Source organism: Bubalus bubalis, chromosome 20, assembly GCF_019923935.1.
Source record: "Bubalus bubalis isolate 160015118507 breed Murrah chromosome 20, NDDB_SH_1, whole genome shotgun sequence".
Lineage (NCBI taxonomy): Eukaryota > Metazoa > Chordata > Mammalia > Artiodactyla > Bovidae > Bubalus > Bubalus bubalis.
In genome coordinates this window covers 47,008,923-47,028,374 of record NC_059176.1, presented here as the reverse complement: position 1 = coordinate 47,028,374, position 19,452 = coordinate 47,008,923, and the positions used below count along the sequence as shown (strand labels likewise).

Genomic DNA, 19,452 nt, shown 5'->3' with positions numbered 1-19,452 from the left:
AGGGAACATGAGCCTCCAGGCAGCTGACCACCAGGGACATGATGTTCTTTGTACATTGAATTCAATTCTCTTTCATTTCTGCTTGCCTTGATTCTTTCTCCTCCTCAAGTTCCAGCCAGGTGGGTTTCTTGGTTCCTCCAGTGCAGGAAGCTCATTCCTGCCCAGTAGCCAGGCCTTGCCTGCACCCACTCTTCTCAGGCCTCCTCCCTTCCCATCCATCTGGTCTTAGTTCAAATGTCCACTCTCTTCAAAGTAAGCCTCCACCTCCACTGCATTCCCTATTTCATTTCGTTTCTTTTCCCTTCATGCTACTGTGTGTTTTAAGCATTTGTTTTCTTGGTTTTTGTCTATTTCCCCCAACTCAGACTGTCAGCTCTGTCAGGGTAGGGAATTTGTCTCTCGGGGTTACCAGTGCCCAGGCACCATCTGTACACTCAATACTTGTTGAATGAATAATGGGAAACCCTGGTTGGACTAAGAAAGCAAACCTGAGGTTTACCACTTAGTCACTTTTTCACTCATCCATCATTTATCTTCAATCACAACATTCCAGTTACTTCTCATGAAACTAAGCAATCTAAAATCAGGGTTCCTGTATTTAACTTTCTCTCCAGATGCCATACTTTTCCTAAGCTGTGTCACTGTGTCAAGGCCTCTCGTGCCTAGCCAACGCCCCTTGTGACTCACTCAGTTACACCCGAGGCCCCCGGCGTCTCTGCCTGGGTCAGCTCCACCGTGTATGAGTCTACAGGGTTCAGGTTTCCAGACTCCCAGGAGATGAGCGCAGCCTCCTCGCAGCTCCTTATCTCTTTGCTTTTTATAATGGGGGGACAAGGCGCTAAATGCAGGGGAAACGGAGAGAGGAACAACCCTTCTGTCACATTCAGCCTAGTGCTCCAGAACACAGCACACATCACAAGCCCTCTCTTCCTACAAGAGGTTCAGTGCAATAAAAGGCAAACCAGGTGTTTCAGCCTAGACAATCATGTCCCCCTCCAAATTCATATGTTGAAACCTATTCCCCAGTGTGATGATAACTGGAGTCTCCAAGAAGTGCCTAGGTCCTGAGAGTTGAAGGGGTTTATTATACAAGGAAACCCAATGAACTCTCTTGCCCAGTTCCATCATAGGAGGACACAGCAAAAAAAGGCCACTCTGAACCAGAAAGTGTCCTTCCCTGACACTGAATCTGCTGGCACCTTGATCTTGGACTTCCCAGCCTCCAGAACCACGAGGAATAAATTTCTGTTGTTTATAAGCCATCCAAAGTGCAGTATTCTAACAGCCCAAAGGAACACCAGGGAATCACTTGCAGATATCTCTGGAGTGGAGGATGGCTGCATGGTTCAAATGTGTCTGTGAAACTGTGTCCAAGGGCAGTACCTTATCTTCTTTTGAGACCAACTGTGAAAAAATGTCCCTGCCATATCAGGCATACAGATTTGGCGTACTAAATGAAAGGAAAGAAGTGCCAAGCTATTCCTGTCCTTCCAAGTGACATCAAAGCCCTGCCCCCATCAAGAAAGCCGAGACTTCTGGGTCCCCTTCAGTGAAGGTCCTACAAGTGGCCCCTTACCTGTCATGTACACCGCACGCTCACTGGTGGGGCTGAGGCCGGCCCTGTTCTGAGCTGTGACCCAAAACTCATACTGCGTGTTTGGCAACAGGTTTGTCACTGAGCAGTATGTTTCTTTGATGGTCATTGTAACCTCTGGGGGGAAAAATGATAGGAATTAAAACCTAGAACTTCCCTGGTAGTCCAGCGGTTAGGAATCTACCTGCAAATGCAGGGGACACCAGTTTGATCCCTGGTCTGGGTGGATTCCATATGCTGCGGGGCAACTCAGCTCACGTGCCACAACTACTGAGCCTGTGCTCTAGAGCCCTGGAGCCACAACGAGAGAAGCCACCACAGTGAGAAGCCTGCACACCACAACTAGAGAGTAGCCCCCACTGGCTGCAACTAGAGAAAGCCTGTGCACAGCCACAAAGACCCAGGATGAACATAAATAAATAAATGGAATTCAAGCCCCAAATAGGTCAACTGGCTCCGAGTTCACTGTACTATAATCTATCTTCCCTGAGGTAGATACAGAACTGGCTACCAATCCCCGTCGGCTGTGTATGCATGCCCCGCTGCAATGAGACTCTGCTGATCCTTCCATTGAGAGGACTGGTCTTTCCCACTATCCATTGCAGTCTGGGCTTAACCACGTAACTTTCTTTGGCCAATGGAACCACTTCAAACATGGTGCAAGCAGAGGTTTGGGCAGTGCTGGGGCACGGGTGCCTTGTCCTCTTCCTGCCAGGAATGCTTCCATTTCCATGAAATGACCCTGGGCCAGCCTCCTGAAGAATGTGGTCATGATGTGAACAGAGGCCCCCAGCACTGCAGCTGATGCCCTAGACATAACAGCAAGGCCATCCTAGTCTGTCCAGACCCTCCCAAGCTGGCCCAGACAAGAACTATCTAGTTCATAGAATTATAATAAATTCCATCCATTTCATAGAATTGGATATAGTTTATAATAAACTATACAATTCACAGAATTATAATAAATAATAAATGTAATTTAAAAAGTTGAAGTATCATTGATTTACAATATTAATTTCAGGTGTACAACACAGTGATTCAATATTTCTATGGATCATATTCAAGTTAAAGTTATCATAAAATATTGTATATATTCCCTGTGCTGTATAATATTGCCTTGTAGTTTATTTTATACATAGTAGTTTGTACCTCTTAATTCCCTACTGCTATCCTGCCCCTAGCAACAAACGAATGACCATAAAATTTGTCATTTTAGCTTATATGTTGGGTATATGTGTGTGTGTGGGGGTGTTGTTACACAGCAAAAGCTAACTGATACACCTCTAAACATGCCCAGACTCTTAAGGCAGTGACAGGTCATTAATCCACTCTCTGATATCAGTTCCTTTATAACAAAGTGCTCATTGAAAAGATCTTTACTGGGATGTCCCCAGCAGTCTGGTGGTTAAAACTTCACCTTCCAATGGCGGGGGTGCAGGTTCGATACCACATACCTTGTGTCCAAAAAACCAAAACATGAAAGAGAAACAATATTGTAACAAACTCAATAAAGACTTTAAAAAAATGTTTTTAATGTGATCAAAACATAAAAAAAAAAAATATCTTTATCAATCACCAGGACAAAGCCCCCTAATGATGGCATTTTCTGCAGAGGGTGCCAATAGGGCTGATTTGTGGCAAAACCTGCTATGAATCAGATCTGACTTTCTGGTCCTCAATCTCCCCTCCCATGTCCTCTTTAATCCCTCATCGTGGATTAAACTTACTTTGCTCAAGAACTCCTGTTCCTTCCTAACCCCTGGGCAGACAAATCATCCTCACCTTTGACATTCAGAAATCTTCTATCTGCATGAATGGGTACAAGGGGAAGAGCTCCAGGCATGGCGCCTGCGGACTCAACTCTCATTCTGGTTCTGCCATAACTTATGGTGTCCCCGCGTGTCCGCTCATCTGTCTCTAGGTCATCCATAAGATGGAGATCTCTGAATCCCTTTCCCACAGTCTTGCTCTGACCCCATGCACACAGAACAGGCCCTGATCCTTCAGATGCTCAGCTGGAGCTCCTCTGCTGTCTGACCCCCTTCTCAACAGAAGACTGCTTATCTACAAAGAGGGGGCATCTCCCTCAGCCCTAACCCTGCTCCAGCCAGCTCTTCTGTCCTGGGAAGAAGATGGGCTGAGAGCTGCATGCAGTGGAGGCCACGGCCTTTCCACCTAGGAATGTGGGTCAGATTAGCAGCAGCCCTTCCAGGCTGCAGAGCCCTCCTCAGCCCCCTGGGGGTCTGCAGACTAACCCCCGAGGTTCTCCCAACACAGGGTGACCTCAAGGAAAGCCCAGCCACCCTTGCATGCCAGGACCTGCTAGAACCCAGCCAGTCCCGCTGGGCCTCCTCGAGGAGGGGTGTGCCCACGTGTCCTGCATATGGTGCAGCCAGAGACCCATCATCCCCAGGACAACCCCGATCTGATGGCTGTGGATACGCTCCACGTATCTGAGCCCTATGATTCTCCCCAGCCAGGCCTCAATTTGCCTTCCCAGCCCTTCCTGCCATGCTCACCTGCCTGCACACCATCCTGCAAGGAGCTAGGTGTGCAGATTCACCCCATCGCCGCCTCCCCAGGGCCCAGGCTGGAGCTTGTTTCTGCTCCCAGCAGACCTCACCTGTTTGTTCCTTCCCAGGCGAGCCGTCCTGCACTGGCCGGTAGGACAGCTGATAGCTCTCCACAGTGTCATCGGAGTACAAGCTCCAGCACACTCGGACTGAGGAACCCGTGGCTGAGTTAGGGGCCTGTGGGTTTATCACTGGAGCAGAAGGAGCTAGAAGAGGAAAAGGGAGGAAAACAAAGACAAGTGAGGAGCCTTCACTTACAGGCACCGGATGGGAACGGCCGCTTTTACAGGACAATCCATCCCTCAAAGCATCCCACGGGCTTCAGAGATGGGAGAGGCAGCCTGGGTGGCCAGGGTGGGAGGCCAGACCTCCCAACCAGGAGCCTCAGTAAGAACCGGTTGTGTCCATCTTGCTCTGACCAACCCACACGAGCTGGGGGAGGCGGGGTTGCTGACAGCAGCTCAGGCTGGGGTGTTTGCAAGTCCTGCCCTAGAGAGGGATGGGTCCTAGGACCCCACCATGCCATCCAGAGGCAGGACGGCCAGGACCACAGCACCGCTGCCCTCAGTCCTACAGTGAACAGAGGAGGGAAAGAGCCTGCAACAAATGGCTCCTTCATTATGATTTCATTATGATGAGAGATGATTAGGTTTGGAAAAACTATGCTTTTTCAGAACCAACTTTTTTTTTTTTGGACTGCGCTGTCTTCATTTTGGCATGGGGGCTTCTCTAGTTGTGGCATGCAGGCTCCAGAACACATGGGCTCAGCAGTTCAGAAGTTGTGGTGCTTGGGCTTAGTGGCCCCAAGGCACGTGGGATCTTAGTTCCCTGACCAGGGATCAAACTTGTGTCCTCTGCATTGGAGATGGATTTTTAAAATTATTTATTTATGGCTGTGTTGGATCTCTGTTGCGGCACTGGCTTTTCCCTAGCTGTGCCGAGTGCTTGGGCTATTCTCGGTGGAGTGGCCTCTCTTACTGCGGAGCACAGGCTCTAGGGCACACTGGCTTCAGGAGTTGCAGCACGTGGGCTCAGTAGTTATGTATTCTGGGCTCTAGAGCACAGGTTAGTAGCTGTGGTGCATGGGCTTAGTTGCTCTGTGGCATGTGGGATCTTCTTGACCCAGGGATTGAACCTGTGCTTCTTGCATTGGCAGGTGGATTCTTGACCACTGAGTGACCAGAGAAGCCCTGGAAGGCGGATTCTTAACCACTGGCTCACAAGGGAAGTCCCCAGAACCAACTTCTTTCGAGTCCATCTACTGAGTTAATACTTTTCTTCTCTGTGGGTTAATAATTCTTCCTACCCCACCCCACACACATTCAAGAAACATTCCTTGTTTGTCCTCTGTAATTCTTCACCCATGGCAGCATCTCCTTCCATCTGGGGCTCTCAAGAACATCTTTATTTTCAAATTCTGAAATTGTTCAGACCAGGTAGGACTTCATGGAACATACTCAGCTTTTCCTTGCTGGTTAGTGGGTGGAAGGCCCCTAACATGACAAAAGTGAGAAGAAGAGAAAGAACCTGTATCTGCATGTGATGTAGCTCAGAATGCACAGCAGATGCCCTGTTATACCCTGCAAAGAAGAGTCCCCTCCGGGGAGGCAATAAGAAGAGGGATGGCCCTGGATACAGGCTGGGGGCTGATGGTCTGCCTGGGACCCGGACACGGGAGGGTGAGGAGAAACCACCACTACGTGTCTCAAGCACTGACTTAGGCAATAGTGCCTTTCCTTCAAAATCACTGGGTCTGATTATTTAGGCAATACCGTCTTCAGATCATCTGAAGGACTTCACAGCTCAGCAAAATCTCCCCTCAACCCAGGGAGTCTAAGAATGGCCTCCAAGACTCCGATTAAGGATGTTCATTGTGGTATGGTTTATAAGGATGAAAAACCTAAAAGCATCTCGGCACCAACAGTTGACGATTAAGATATACAGCCATTAAAATGATGTTGCAGAAGAATTTATCAGTGAGAATTAAGTACACAGATTAAGGTATAGAGCCATTAAAATGATGTCATAGAAACATTTATCAGTGCAAAATAATATTCATCACAAATGTTTTGCTGGGGAAAAAAAAGCAGATTATAAAAGAGGATGATTTCATTTTTATTAAAAAAAAAAAAAACAAAACACTTCTATAAAGGAAAAACCTAGAACTTCCGTGGTGGTTCAGTGGTTGTGAATCTGCTTGTTAGTTTAGGGGACACGGGTTTGATCCCTGGTCTGGGAAGATTCTACACGCTGTAGGGCACCTAGGCCCATGTGCACAACTACTAAGCCCACGCTCTAGAGCCCATGAGCCCGGGCTCCACAAAAGAAGCCACTGCAGCAAGGAGCCTGTGCACTGCAGCTAGAGAGCAGCCCCCGCCTGCTGCCGCTACGGACAGCCTGCATGCAGCAACGAAGACCCAGCACAGTGAAAAATTAATTTTTAAAAAGATTGTAAAAAAGCCTTTTGAAGAAGGAAAATCTAAAATGATAATATAAAACATTTTTCATAATGTTGCTGGGTGTTGCTGGATGAAAAAGGAAAGATGGTATTAAAGTCTAGTATCAGTCTTAAAAAATGAGTCCTCATAATAAGATTTTTAAGAGCTACCTGGCACCATGTGACATGCTATACATACATTACTCATTTATTTTTTACCATGTCCTCATGAGTCATTGTTATGTCCATTTTACCAAGGAAACCAAGGCTCAGAGAGGTTAGGTAAGTTGTCCAGGGTCACACAGGTAGGAAGTAGCAGGGCTGGGATTCTCACCAGCTCCATAGGATTCTAAAATCCCATCTCTTAATCCTATGCTAAAAACAACCACTTGAGAGTGACATAAATAAATTCAAGGAAATAAAATTCGGGATACTTGTTTAGAGTAAGACAGGCTGATGGGGACCAGATGCTGGCACCCTGGAGAGGGATGGAGGATATTTATCCCAGGAAGGTCAACCTCTGTTTTCACCCTTACAAGCCATAAAGACAAAAACACGAAGCTCATGCAGCTGGTAGGGGAAAACGCCCGTTTCTAGATCTTTATGATTTTTTTTAGCCATCAAAGTTTTTAACTCAAAGCTCAGAGAAACTGGTGTCAAGTATGCATCCAGGTGAGACACGCACCTGGGATGGTGTTTATGGAGCCCATCAGCTCCTCCACATCAGAGAAATCCAAGGTCTGGTCTTCAAAGTCGGGCTGCGCTGAGATCTCCACATCTGTTTTTGTTTTCAGGAATTTTCCAAGTCTATCAGTATAAAAAGACACACTAACAAGAATGGAGGGATACTCTTCCCCAGGGTCACTAGAGAGCAGCAATGAGGGCCTCTTTACTGAACTCTTTTTTTAAATAATTATTTTGTTTTTGGCCACACCAGGTGACATGTGGGATCTTAGTTCCCCAACCAGGAATGAATGAACCTGCACCCCCTGCATTGGAAATGTGGAATCTTAACCACTGGACCTGCCAGGGAAGTCCCCAGCTGAACTCTTATTTCCTTATTTTAAAATGCTGCGGGCGGCCTTCTGGCCTATGCTTCAGTGACTGACCTATGAAGTCACTGGAGGTGTGGTTGGTTTACACCTTTGAGGAGAGAAGGGGTAGGGTCACGTTAGAGGGTGGGGGGCTGGGGGATGTGGGCCAAAAAGCCCCAGATCCACACCTTCTGGAAGATCCTTAGATGCTGACCTGGGAGCTCCCACCTCCACACCACCCCAGGACCCAGAGACGCGCAGCCTCTCCACACGGTCAAGCGCCCTCAAGTCGATGAGCATGAACTGGGGCTCTGGGTCTCCTGCACCTGCTCCCATCTGCCACAGCCTTTGTAAGGAGCAGAGGCAGAATTTGAAACCATGTCTGTCTTTTGCCAAAGCTTATGCTCTTAACCCTGACATTATTAAACTTCACTGTTTGTGTTGCTTTACAGACATTGTCTGATTTTATTCCCACAAAGCTATCCCTGTTTGTCAGTAAGGAAGGTGAGTCCTAGACTGGCTGGACTTGCCCAAGGTCGTGGGGGTATCAGGATTTAAATTCCTGTCTGACTCCATAATGTGCATGCTTTCTGCAGCACACAGTCTGGGTCCTGGCTTATCTGGGGGATGCTGGGGATACTCTGACTTTTTTGCTTTTTGACCACGTGGCATATGGGATCATAGTTCCCCAAACAGGGCTCAACCCACGTCCCCTCTGGTGGAAGTGCAGAGTCTTAATCACTGGACCACCAGGGAAGTCCCACTCTCTGGATCTCTGTTCCTCCTGGTGAAAGGAGGGGCTCGGGAAACCCCAGCCCGGCTTGAAGGCTGAGTCTCACCATATGCTCCCTTCCAGCTCTGAGATTCTAAGCTTTAGTACCAGAGGGTCCTTGCGGTCCCACACTGTCATTCCAAAGACAGTGCTATTTACTCTTAGGGGCAGACACAAAAGCTGAACCTGGGAGCATGTAACCAAGGGCAACTGATACCTAGTCAGGTATCTAGAGGTAAAAGGAACAGAAAAAGAAAATACATGTCAGGATAAAAGTATTACCTGTCAGCCATAGCCACAGCATCCTAAAAAGGAGAGAAAGAGAAAAAAATATTAAACTGATTTTGGAAATAAATTTCTTTTTCAAACTATATAATAATATAAATGTATCTTAAAACTTGGAAGTTAGTAGAAGAGAAAAATCAGCCATGTCCACACCCTAAACAAAAAAGACTCTTACGACGCCTATGCAGTTTCTTCCCATTAACATGACGTGAGCACCTTCCAGGTGACAAATGGTCTTGGGGATCATCAATTTGAAAGACTGCGTCATGGTTCACTGAATGGGAACTCCATCATTTACTCTATTGTTGCACATTTTGGCTGTTTCTAATTCCTCACTACTATAAATAACAGAGAAGACATACTCATATATCTCACTTTCTCCACATTCTAGATTATGTCTGTGAGCTACAGTGATATTGTGGACAAACTGGTTCAAAGGTCTGAGTGTTGAGGGCTCTGACGGTGGCTGCCAACCTGCTGTCCCGCTTCCATCACGCACCCCGCCCTCACCCCAGGCATGGCAGGAGGGAGGGGCTGTGGGCCTTGGAGGACCACTATGGGCGTGGCCAATGGAAAGGGCATATATGGCAACTAGGAAGCTCTGGAGGCTAGGGGCCCCTTTCTCACATCCTGGATCCCACGTCTGCCCCATATTCCTGTGGGACCCTAAAGAAAGGAGACCCCAGCTCTGGCTGAGACTGAAATTCCCAGTCTGGCTGCATGGGGATTTGGAGTCAGATTGAGGAGGACTTTAAGGACTTTTTTTGCATGTCTGAGCTTATGAACTAAGATATCTAACGGCAGCACTTGTAACTGAGAAACAGGAGGTACCTTTCTAGCCTGGACGTCTTTCTCCCCCGACCTCTGAGAGATCATCTGAGATGGCCAGAAAAGTCTCAGAGTCCCGTTTTTGCCCCACTCCACGGTGAGAGCACCTATCTCTGGGTAACCAAGACAATGGAACACAGACTCTGGTGTTAGCTGAGCAGTGGTGGAGGGGAGGGTCAGCTGTGTACGAGCCTGCTTCACCCACGGTGAAGCTGTGCAGTGAGATGGGGGATGTATTGTCATGGTTACCCATCCAGTGGAATCAGATGGATACTGACCATGAAAGTCGGTTCTAACCCCAGGCAGAGAGGGGACAATCTAACCTACTCTGGCCATGACTGTCATTCCAGTTCATTATTTCATTTCACTTCATTACTGACCTTTATGAAATCAACCTTCTCTTCGTGACACATCTCCTCTATTGTTTCCATCAGTTCTTTGCAGGTGTCAAGATTTTCTCCACAGTTGACCAGTTGTCCATACAAAGCTTCCAGTTTCTCTTTCTTTTTCTCCCCTAGAGCTTGTATTTTTTCTTCGTATTTTTGAGCAAGTGTTTCCAAGATCTCGTTGTAATGAGACTCAAAGTTTTGTTCTTGTCTTCCAAAATTCTCCTGCAAGATATAGTTGATCTCAGCTGTCATTTCAGTGCATGTATGTTGACTGCAGAGTCATTTGGGGCATGAAAATGCATCTACTCAGAGATGTTTTGGTCCCTCCCTGTTAATCTTATTGTCTCCTGCCAGGATGCTGAGGTGGACAAAGGTGGAATTAGGACCAGGAGTCTCCAGCTAGAACCCCAGGGATAATCTTAACAAGAAGTACTGCTTTCTTTGCTGGTGGCATTTTACAATCCTCTTCCCCATACCCCACCCACCTCTAGTGTAGCCACCTCCCATTACCATGACAACCGACCCGGAAGATTATCATGATTATCATTACTATAATGAGTCAGCCTGCCACTGGAACCCTGGACCTTAACATGAAGACGTCTGCCCTGGAAGAGTCCTACCTAATTTGCTTTCCCTCCTGAGCTCTCAACATCTCATGACATTCACCTCCACTCCTTGATGATTGAATTATACAAACATCAGGATCACACAAATCCTTATAACAACCAAGAAACAGATGCAGGGGGAGGGGAATAACCCAGGTGGTGCCGCCTAACAGATCAGAAAAAGCAGGAAGACAGAGAGAGGGCTGTGCCAGGATTTAATCCTGGAATGCAATGGATGGGAAATATGAATTAAACTTTATCAACTCCTGGTCCCCCTTAGACTGGAAGCCCAGGAGAGCTCTGTGGGTTCAGGGAGTATTTACTCTTATCAATCATTCAGGGAGTACTTACTGAGTATTGACTGTATATGTAAGACTTTCTCAGAATGCTTGAAGAGAGGGAGAAGCGGTAGATGACCCCCACCAGTGCTGAGTGTAAAGGAAGAGGTCAGAGTCCTTACAGAGGGTGGAGACACCGTGAACTGAGAGCAGCGGGCAGCACGGAGTGTAGGGACCTTCTTCCTGGCTGCTGTACACTTACCCTCCTATCGCCCACCACCCAATGCTTAGATGTGGAAGGGCTGGTCCCTTCCCTGTGTCTCCCATAGGAGATTAGTGCAACAGCTTCCCTCCATTTTAAGACTGGGGGTGGGGAGGAAAGTCTAGCTTCAAGGGAAAGGAACCCAGGGCTTAGTTCATTCGCACAAGATGCTCCCACTGATGCAATCTGAGGCTGCATTAACAGAGGTAGAGCACCCACATGAAGGGAGGGGACATAGGAAGTCCTCTGGTCCCATTCCTGGGCGACCTCATCTGGATGGCTAGGTTATGTGCTGGTGTCCAACAGTAGATGATACACCTACTAGGCACACCCAGGGAACTGTGACATGTTTGGTGACAGGCACAGAAACTTACTGGCGGTGTGAGAAACAGGTAACATCTAAGGAAAAGAACACATCAGTGACAGGATGGGTGACTTGCAGTGTCTGCTTGGCTGGCCCATGAAAGAGTCCTAACTTATAGTGTGAGTGGAGACGTAAAGATACTGAAGACCCAGCCCCTGAGAGCTAACAGTTCAGTAGGGAATGCTGCCAGGTAATCGGTTCCACAGGTTTATGCCCCTGTGTTACGGAAAGGCAGACAGAGGGGTGAGGGAACAGGAGCGGCATCAACATCATACATTCCAAGAAACAGGTTCCCTAATTCATACCAGACACAGCTGCTGACTCAACCACTCATGTCTGCATATATCTGATGGAGTCACTGAGCGTGCTCTTACCTCCACCGTGATGAAAACCTCTTCTAAGTGACTTGCAAAGTTTTCCATCTCAATAATTTGCTTTTCCAACTTGTACATATTTTTGTGAATTTCATCCTGTCAAATAGAGGATCCCAAGAAGACATTAACACTATGTTTTCTCTGTTTCGTACAAGGCATTTTAGATTCAGTCCCTGCCTACATACTTGAGATACAAATACAATCTCCACAGAAAGAAGACCTAAGCAGACCTACTTACCTTGGCGCTCTCCAGGGCTTTACTGAGTGGAGTCACCTCATGCTGCCTGTGTTCATCCTGATCCTTCTCTGACGCTCTTATTGGAGTTTTGCAAGTGACACAGAAGACGTCAGCCGCTTCTTCCTCGTCCTCCTCCTCTGGGATGACGTAGCACTCGTACTCCTCGCTGGCACGGCCGTGGCTGTACCTGTAGGCTTCCCGCAAGTCCTGGCACTGGCCTGCTGAGCCCCACCCCATGAAGCCCAGGTCCTCACCCTGAGCTGCCTCACCAGTAAGTCTCCAGTCTCTCTGCTCACTCCCCATCATCATATAAGAAGGATATTCTGAAACCTCTATTCTGGGTGTGTTTTCCTCAATAAACTCATCCCCTAATTCGTGATCATCTTCAAGTCCATAGAGATGGACAAGTTCATCCACTTCCTCTCCAAGGTCTCTCGGAGCCTTCCCTTTCACGCCCCGTCTCATGGGCTCATGGGTCATTTCAGCTTCACCTTCTCTTCTCATCCGAGTACTCTCTTCTGGGAAGATCTGCAGTCTGTCTTCAGAGTCATACAGATCCATGTGATAGAAGCGGAAATCCTTAGACGCAGCAGACCTGCCCAGCCCCGGTGCCTCCCCAGCTCCCTCCTCCATCGCAGCTCCAGGCAGCACCTCTGCACAAGGGGGACTCTTCCTGGACAGTCCTTAGTGGATCTCCTGGGTCCTAGAACACAAAACCCCATTTCTGAGAAGGTCGTTGCAGTAGATGGTTATTTTATTGGGCTCAACTCATTCGCATTAAAAAAATAATTTCATCTGAGCAGCTCAGTTGTAGTTTCTCTTTAAACAATCTGTAAGGAAAGGTTTGCTTTCTGCAGGAGGATGGACTTCCTGAAGCTCCAATACTTTGGCCACCTGATGCCAAGAGCCGACTCATTGGAAAAGACCCTGATGCTGGAAAAGATTGAGGGCAGGAGGAGAAGGGGGTGACAGAGAATGAGATGGTTGGATGGTATCACTGACTCAATGGACATGAGTTTGAGCAAACTCTGGGGAATAATGAAGGACAGGGAAGCCTGGCCCGCTATAGTCCATGGGGTTGCAAAGAGTCAGACACGACTGATCAACTATACAATGACAACAAAGCTTAAAAGAGACAGGAGAAATTATGAACAAAAATGTAAATTGGGGGCTTCCTTGGGTGGCTCAGTGGTAGAATGCCAATGCAGGAGACACGGGTTCAATATCTGATCCTGGAAGGTCCCACATGCTGCGCAGCAATCGAGCCCGTGCACCACAACTACTGAAGCCTGCATGCGCTAGAGCCCATGATCCGAGAAGCCACCGCAGTGAGAACCCGTGCATCACAACTAGAGAGTAGCCCCTACTTGCTGCAATTAGAGAAAGCCTGTACAGCAACGAAGAAACAGCACAGCCAAAAATAAATAATTAATTAATTAATTAAAAAAAACAAACTATCTGAGCACCTCAGTTGCAGTTTCATTTTAAACAATCTGTAAAGAAAGGTTTGCTTTCTACAGGACTATGGGCTTCCAAAGCTTGAAAGAGACAGGAGAAATTACGAAACAAACAAACAAACTATAAATTGATTTGATTAACAAATGATCTGTATACATTTAAAAACCTAAAAATCCCAAAAGGCAAAATAACAGGAAGTGTTTCAGGCAATTATTATTAAATAAATTATGTAGATTAATTGAAAAGAAAAATCTCAGTAGTAAGGAATATTCACAAAATAATTTCCTTTGCATACAATGTTACCTATACAAAACCATTTGGAAAATAGTTCATCCTTATGAGTAACAGGGGCTTCCCCAATGACTCAGTGGGTGAACAACCCACCTGCAACACAGGAGACACAGCAGATGTGGAAGACTTGAGTTTGATCCCTGGGTCGGGAATATCCCCTGGAGGAGGAAATGGCAACCCACTCCAGTATTCTTGCCTGGGAAATCCCATGGACAGAGGAGCCTGGCGGGCTGCAAAGCATCAGACATGACTGAGCACATAAACTCACGTGTGAATAATAGAGAATAAACATGTAGATGCTGTTTTGCCTTTCGAACCCCAAGACTGGGGAAGGGTCCAAGAAATGAACAGTCTTATATGTTGTTGGTTAGAATGTACACAGTCCCACCTTTCTGGAGAGTGAACGTGGCAACATGGATCAAGAGCCTTAGAGATGTTCCCGCCGCTCAGGGACTTCCCTGGTGGCCCAGCGGTTAAGACTCTGCTTCTAGTGCAGGTGGTACAGGTCTGATCCTTGGTGGAGGAACTAAGATCCCACATGCTGAGCAGCCAAAAATAAAAAAAGTTCACACTTTCTAACCTAACAGACCTTTTCTAGGACCCTAAAGAAAAAATCTCAAATATACCAGAAAATATTATTTCTATATAAAAATGTCCACCACAAAATTTTTTTATAATAGCCAAAAAATAAAAACTGTAAAGCCCTAATGATTAGGAGAAACATAAAAAAAACTAGAATATGTACACCCTGTAAAATATAATGTAGCCTTTAAAATGTTAGGGAGAGCAAATGATACCTTGGGGAAAGACTTATAATATGATACTAAGTAAAATAAACAGAGTACTCACTATATATAGACTATGAGGTCTACTATTTTAATGGAGGTGCATAAAATCTAGAAATAAATAATAATAACAGCAGCAAATACAATATTAGTAGTAGCTACTGCATGTTGCGGAGAAGGCAATGGCACCCACTCCAGTACTCTTGCCTGGAAAATCCCATGGACGGAGGAGCCTGGTAGGCTGCAGTCCATGGAGTCGCTAAGAGTTGGGCACGACTGAGCGACTTCAATTTCCCTTTTCACTTTCATGCACTGGAGAAGGAAATGGCAACCCACTCCAGTGTTCTTGCCTGGAAAATCCCAGGGACGGGGGAGCCTGGTGGGCTGCCATCTCTGGGGTCGCACAGAGTCGGACATGACTGAAGCAACTTAGCAGCAGCAACTGCATGTTGACAACTTACTGTGTATTTTCTCCTGTGCTAGGCAATTAATTAATTTTTTTTTAGCCATAGGGCATGTGAGATCTTAGCTCACAGCCTAGGGATCGAGCCTGTGCTCCCTGCAGTGGAAGTGCAAAGTCTGAACCACTGGACCACCAGGGAAGTCCCTGTGCTAAGAAATTTTACTTACATTTTTCTGTGCGGTAGCCACTACTATTAGCCCCATTTTACAGACTGGGAGACAATTGGCTCCCAGAGGGTATCTTGTGCAAGGAAGGTCACATGGCTAGTAAGCTGTTGAACTGGGATTTGAATCTGAGTGTGTGTAGTGGCCATGAGACTGAGCCTCGCAGACATCAGTTATAGGGGCCATAACCAGGGGTGTCAGCTACACTCTGAAAGTCACTGTCACATTCGCATGGAGGACACACTTCCTGCTGGCGTCTCCCACTGGATGACAAAGCGTAGCAGGGACACTAAGGCAGATCCATTTCTGATTGACACAAAACTACCCTGGTGGCAAACCTTGGCTGCAGGACTCCTTGGCAGCCATGCCAGACCTTTCCTAGAGTGTGTGGTGGGCTAGGACGATTCTCCAAACCTTCCTTCCTTCTATCCATATCTGACCCCAGCCTTTCCTGTCTTTCTCCCCTTTATAATCTCACACAATAAAACAGCGTGAGATTAGTTTATAATTATAGTCCCATAATAAAACATAGTCCCCCATGTTATATTTATATTTATCTAGTCCCCTAGATTATAGTCCCCTAATAAAACAGTGTGTATCTAACTTCTAATTTGGTGCCTGCTTCTTGGAAGGCCTTGTTAACACAATCTGTTGGACTATAAAGTCCCTGCTTGCTTCTTGGCACAGAACTGCTGTTATATTACTTTTTGGTAATAAAGTGTTCATTTCTCAGTCATGTCCAACTCTTTGTGACCCCACAGATTGTAGCCCACCAGGCTCCTCTGTCCATGGGATTCTCAAGGAAAAAATACTGGAGTGGGTCACCATTTCCTTCTCCAGGGGATCTTCCTCCAGGGGAATGAACCTGAGTCTCCTGCATTGCAGGCAGATTCTTCACCATCTGAGTCACCAGGGAAGCCCCTTGCTTTAATTGATATGTACTTTATATGAACAGAGGAGCCTGGCAGGCCACAGTCCATGGGGTCACAAGAGTTGGACATGACTTAGTGACTAAACAACAACCCACCTGCCTAAAGGCTATAGTTCAGTGGTTTTTAGCATAGTCACAAAAACGAGCAATGATCTCCACAGATAATTTTAGACCATTTTCATCACCTCAAAAAGAGATTCTGGGGACACCCCCGGTGGCCCAGTGGTTAAGACTCTGAGCTCCCAAAGCAGCAGGCTCAGGTTTGATCCCTGGTCAGGAAACTAGATCCCACGTGCTGCATGGTTTAGATGCTACAATGAAGATCAGTGATCTCGTGTGCTACAACTAAGACTTGGCACACAAAATAAATAAAATAAATCTTAAGAAACTCTGCACTCATTAGCTATCATGACTCACATCCCCTCATTTCCACTAGCCCTAAGCAACCACAAATTTATTTTCTATCTCTACAGATGCTCCTGTTTGGACATTTCATATAGATGGAATTGTATGTAGTCTTTGGTGACGAGCCTCTTTCTTAGCATAGTTTTCAAGGTTCATCCAGGTTGTAGCATATGTCAGCACTTCATTTCTTATTAGAGCTGAATAATATCCTATTGTATGGATATATCATATTTTGTTTATCTAGTCATCTGTTGATTCGCACCACTTCCCATTTCATTTGGGTTGATTCCACCTTTTGGCCATACTAAATAATGCTACTAAAATATGTACAAGTTTTTGTGTGCATATATGTTTCATCTCCCTGGGATTTCTTTGGAAGGACTGATGCTAAAGCTGAAACTCCAGTACTTTGGCCACCTCGTGCGAAGAGTTGACTCATTGGAAGACTGATGCTGGGAGGGATTGCGGGCAGGAGGAGAAGGGGACAACAGAGGATGAGATGGCTGGATGGTAACACTGACTCGATGGACGTGAGTCTCAGTGAACTCTGGGAGTTGGTGATGGACAGGGAGGCCTGGCGTGCTGTGATTCATGGGGTCGCAAAGAGTCGGACACGACTGAGCGACTGATCTGATCTGATCTGATAGTGTTCCAGCCTAAAATAAGCCTTTTCCCTCTTGTTAAACTTCTCTCCCTCCTCTATTTTTTTTTTTTTCTTTCACATTTGGGATTCTCTAAAGGGTTGCAGTTGTGCTTCCCAGGTGGCTCAGTAGTACAGAATCTGTCTGCCAAAGCAGGAGACACAGGAGATGTGGGCTTGATCCCTGGGTCAGGAAGATCCCTGGAGAAGGAAATGGCAACCCACTCCAGTATTCTTGCCTGGAGGATCCCATGGACAGAGCAGCTGATGGGCAACAGTTCATGGGGTTTCTAAGAGTTGGATGCAATCAAGCTACTGAGTACCAAAGGGTAGCAGTTAAACTGTTGATGTGCAGACTACAGCATCTGTACACTAAGGCTTTCCAAAGGGGGACACAGACATGAATAGTTTTAAGAGTACCAGTTTCCAGATGTGCAACATAATATTTAATCTTTCCCAGAGCTGCTCTTGCCTGGAAAATCCCATGGATGGAGGAGCCTGGTGGTCCGCAGTCCATGGGGTCGCTAAGAGTCGGACATTACTGAGCATCTTTAATTTCACTTTTCACTTTCATGCATTGGAGAAGGAAATGGCAACCCACTCCAGTGTTGTTGCCTGGAGAATCCCAGGGACGGGGGAGCCTGGTGGGCTGCCGTCTATGGGGTTGCACAGAGTCGGACATGACTGAAGTGACTTAGAAGCAGCAGCAGCAGAGCTGCTCAGCCTGGCAATGAGCCAGCAGTCGAGGCTTCCTGCAGGTGATCTTTTCATAATAGCCCTTCATCTTTTTATTAGAAACGTAGAGCTATAACTCTCACTCATCCTGAATATTACATTCCACTGTGAGACTTCATTGCTTTGGAATTAAAAAACCCCAGTGGGCTAAATGAAAGGACAATTTGAAGTACTGATATCAGTGTCGAAAGAGTGAGTGACATTTATTGAATGGATAAGAAAATTTTTTGTAAGTTGAGTGGTTTTCGATTCTTTGCTTTCAACAAAACTGAAGGAAGATCTAATCAACTGTCATCTCATACACGGTCTAAAATGATTTTTCATGATATATTACTATGTAATTTTTGGCATACACTTCGGGAAGAGTTCAGATAATTGAGTGACTTGCTATAATAAAACAGCTTCATTTTCCATCTACTTCTATAGTGAACAAGTTTGCTTGGTGCTTACAACTACAAAATGAAAAACAGAAAGACAACTGGCACTAATTTCTGTTGCATTCTAGAATATGTCATCTTCATCCATGGATGCACAAACTAACTTTAAAGAAAGTCCCACCCACTTTATTAAGAAATACATTTCTATTTTACTTTTTTCTTTTGTTCAATAATTATTTGCCAAAATGTGCAATGCATTATGTCATACTGCTTGTGTGAATGTGCTCAGATGCTCAGTTGTGTCCAGCTGTTTGTGACCCCATTTTTTGAACTGTAGCCTGCCAGGCTCCTCTGTCCATGGGATTTCTTAGGCAAGAATACTGCACTGGGGCACCATTTCCTTCTCCAGGGGATCTTCCCAGGGATCAAACCCCATCTCTTACGTGTCCTGCACTGGCAGGCAGACCCTTTACCACTGGGGCCACCTGGGAAGCCTTGTGATTAAAAATTGTATTGATAAATTTAATCCAGAAGGAAAAAATATTATTTTAGTCTTAAATTTATTTATTTATTTTTTTGGGGTGGGGGGCACTCCTCTCCTATCCTCCTCACCGCCCTTAGCCTTTCCCCGTGGCTCACAAGACAGAACTCAGAGTGCATGGGGGCAGGTGGCAGGAGAAGCCTGGTGGGCTGTCTTGGGAGTGAGGATGGAGGTCTGGGCCAACTGGGCAAAGTGTCTCTGAGCAGCCTTGGCTGCACGGACAGTTCTTTCCCCCAAGGGTATGGGTAGAAGAGCTAAGTGATCCTTGGGCTCTGCAGGCAGAGACTGAGAAACGAGGATGAACCTGAAGGCCGATAGCAGGAATATCCAGGGCGGGGACTGGGACCCCGAGGATCAGTTCAGGACCTCATAGACACTAAGGCCAGAGAGCGGAGAGGCTGAAGAATGTGGGTTCTCTGGACAGCTGCTGAGCCAACTGGGCCTCCAGCTGTCTCCTAGCGTGGTCTACAGAGATGGTTGCAGGCGTGTGGCTTGAGAGACAGGGCCAGTGTCCCACCACACATAAAACTAGAAAGAAAAGAAAAATGAGAGGTGACAACTTTGGCCACCTGATGCAAAGAGCCAACTCATTGGAAAAGACCTGTGGGAAAGACTGAGGGCAGGAGGAG

General features: G+C 46.5%; 1 protein-coding gene across 3 annotated transcripts in view; it reads right to left on the bottom strand.

The window, feature by feature from the left end:
* The window catches only part of FSD2 (fibronectin type III and SPRY domain containing 2), a 44,946-nt gene that overhangs the window by 9,146 nt on the left and 16,348 nt on the right, over positions 1 to 19,452 (bottom strand). For all 3 annotated transcript variants that reach the window (XM_044932839.2, XM_044932841.2, XM_044932840.2), the window contains 8 exons: positions 12,034 to 12,736; positions 11,796 to 11,891; positions 9,904 to 10,134; positions 8,693 to 8,715; positions 7,290 to 7,411; positions 4,218 to 4,373; positions 1,577 to 1,711; positions 688 to 838 (listed from right to left, as the gene is read on the bottom strand). In XM_044932839.2, the coding sequence (XP_044788774.2) occupies positions 688 to 838; positions 1,577 to 1,711; positions 4,218 to 4,373; positions 7,290 to 7,411; positions 8,693 to 8,715; positions 9,904 to 10,134; positions 11,796 to 11,891; positions 12,034 to 12,666 (1,547 nt within the window). In that variant the 5' untranslated portion in view covers positions 12,667 to 12,736. The remainder of the gene's footprint in view (positions 1 to 687; positions 839 to 1,576; positions 1,712 to 4,217; positions 4,374 to 7,289; positions 7,412 to 8,692; positions 8,716 to 9,903; positions 10,135 to 11,795; positions 11,892 to 12,033; positions 12,737 to 19,452) is intronic.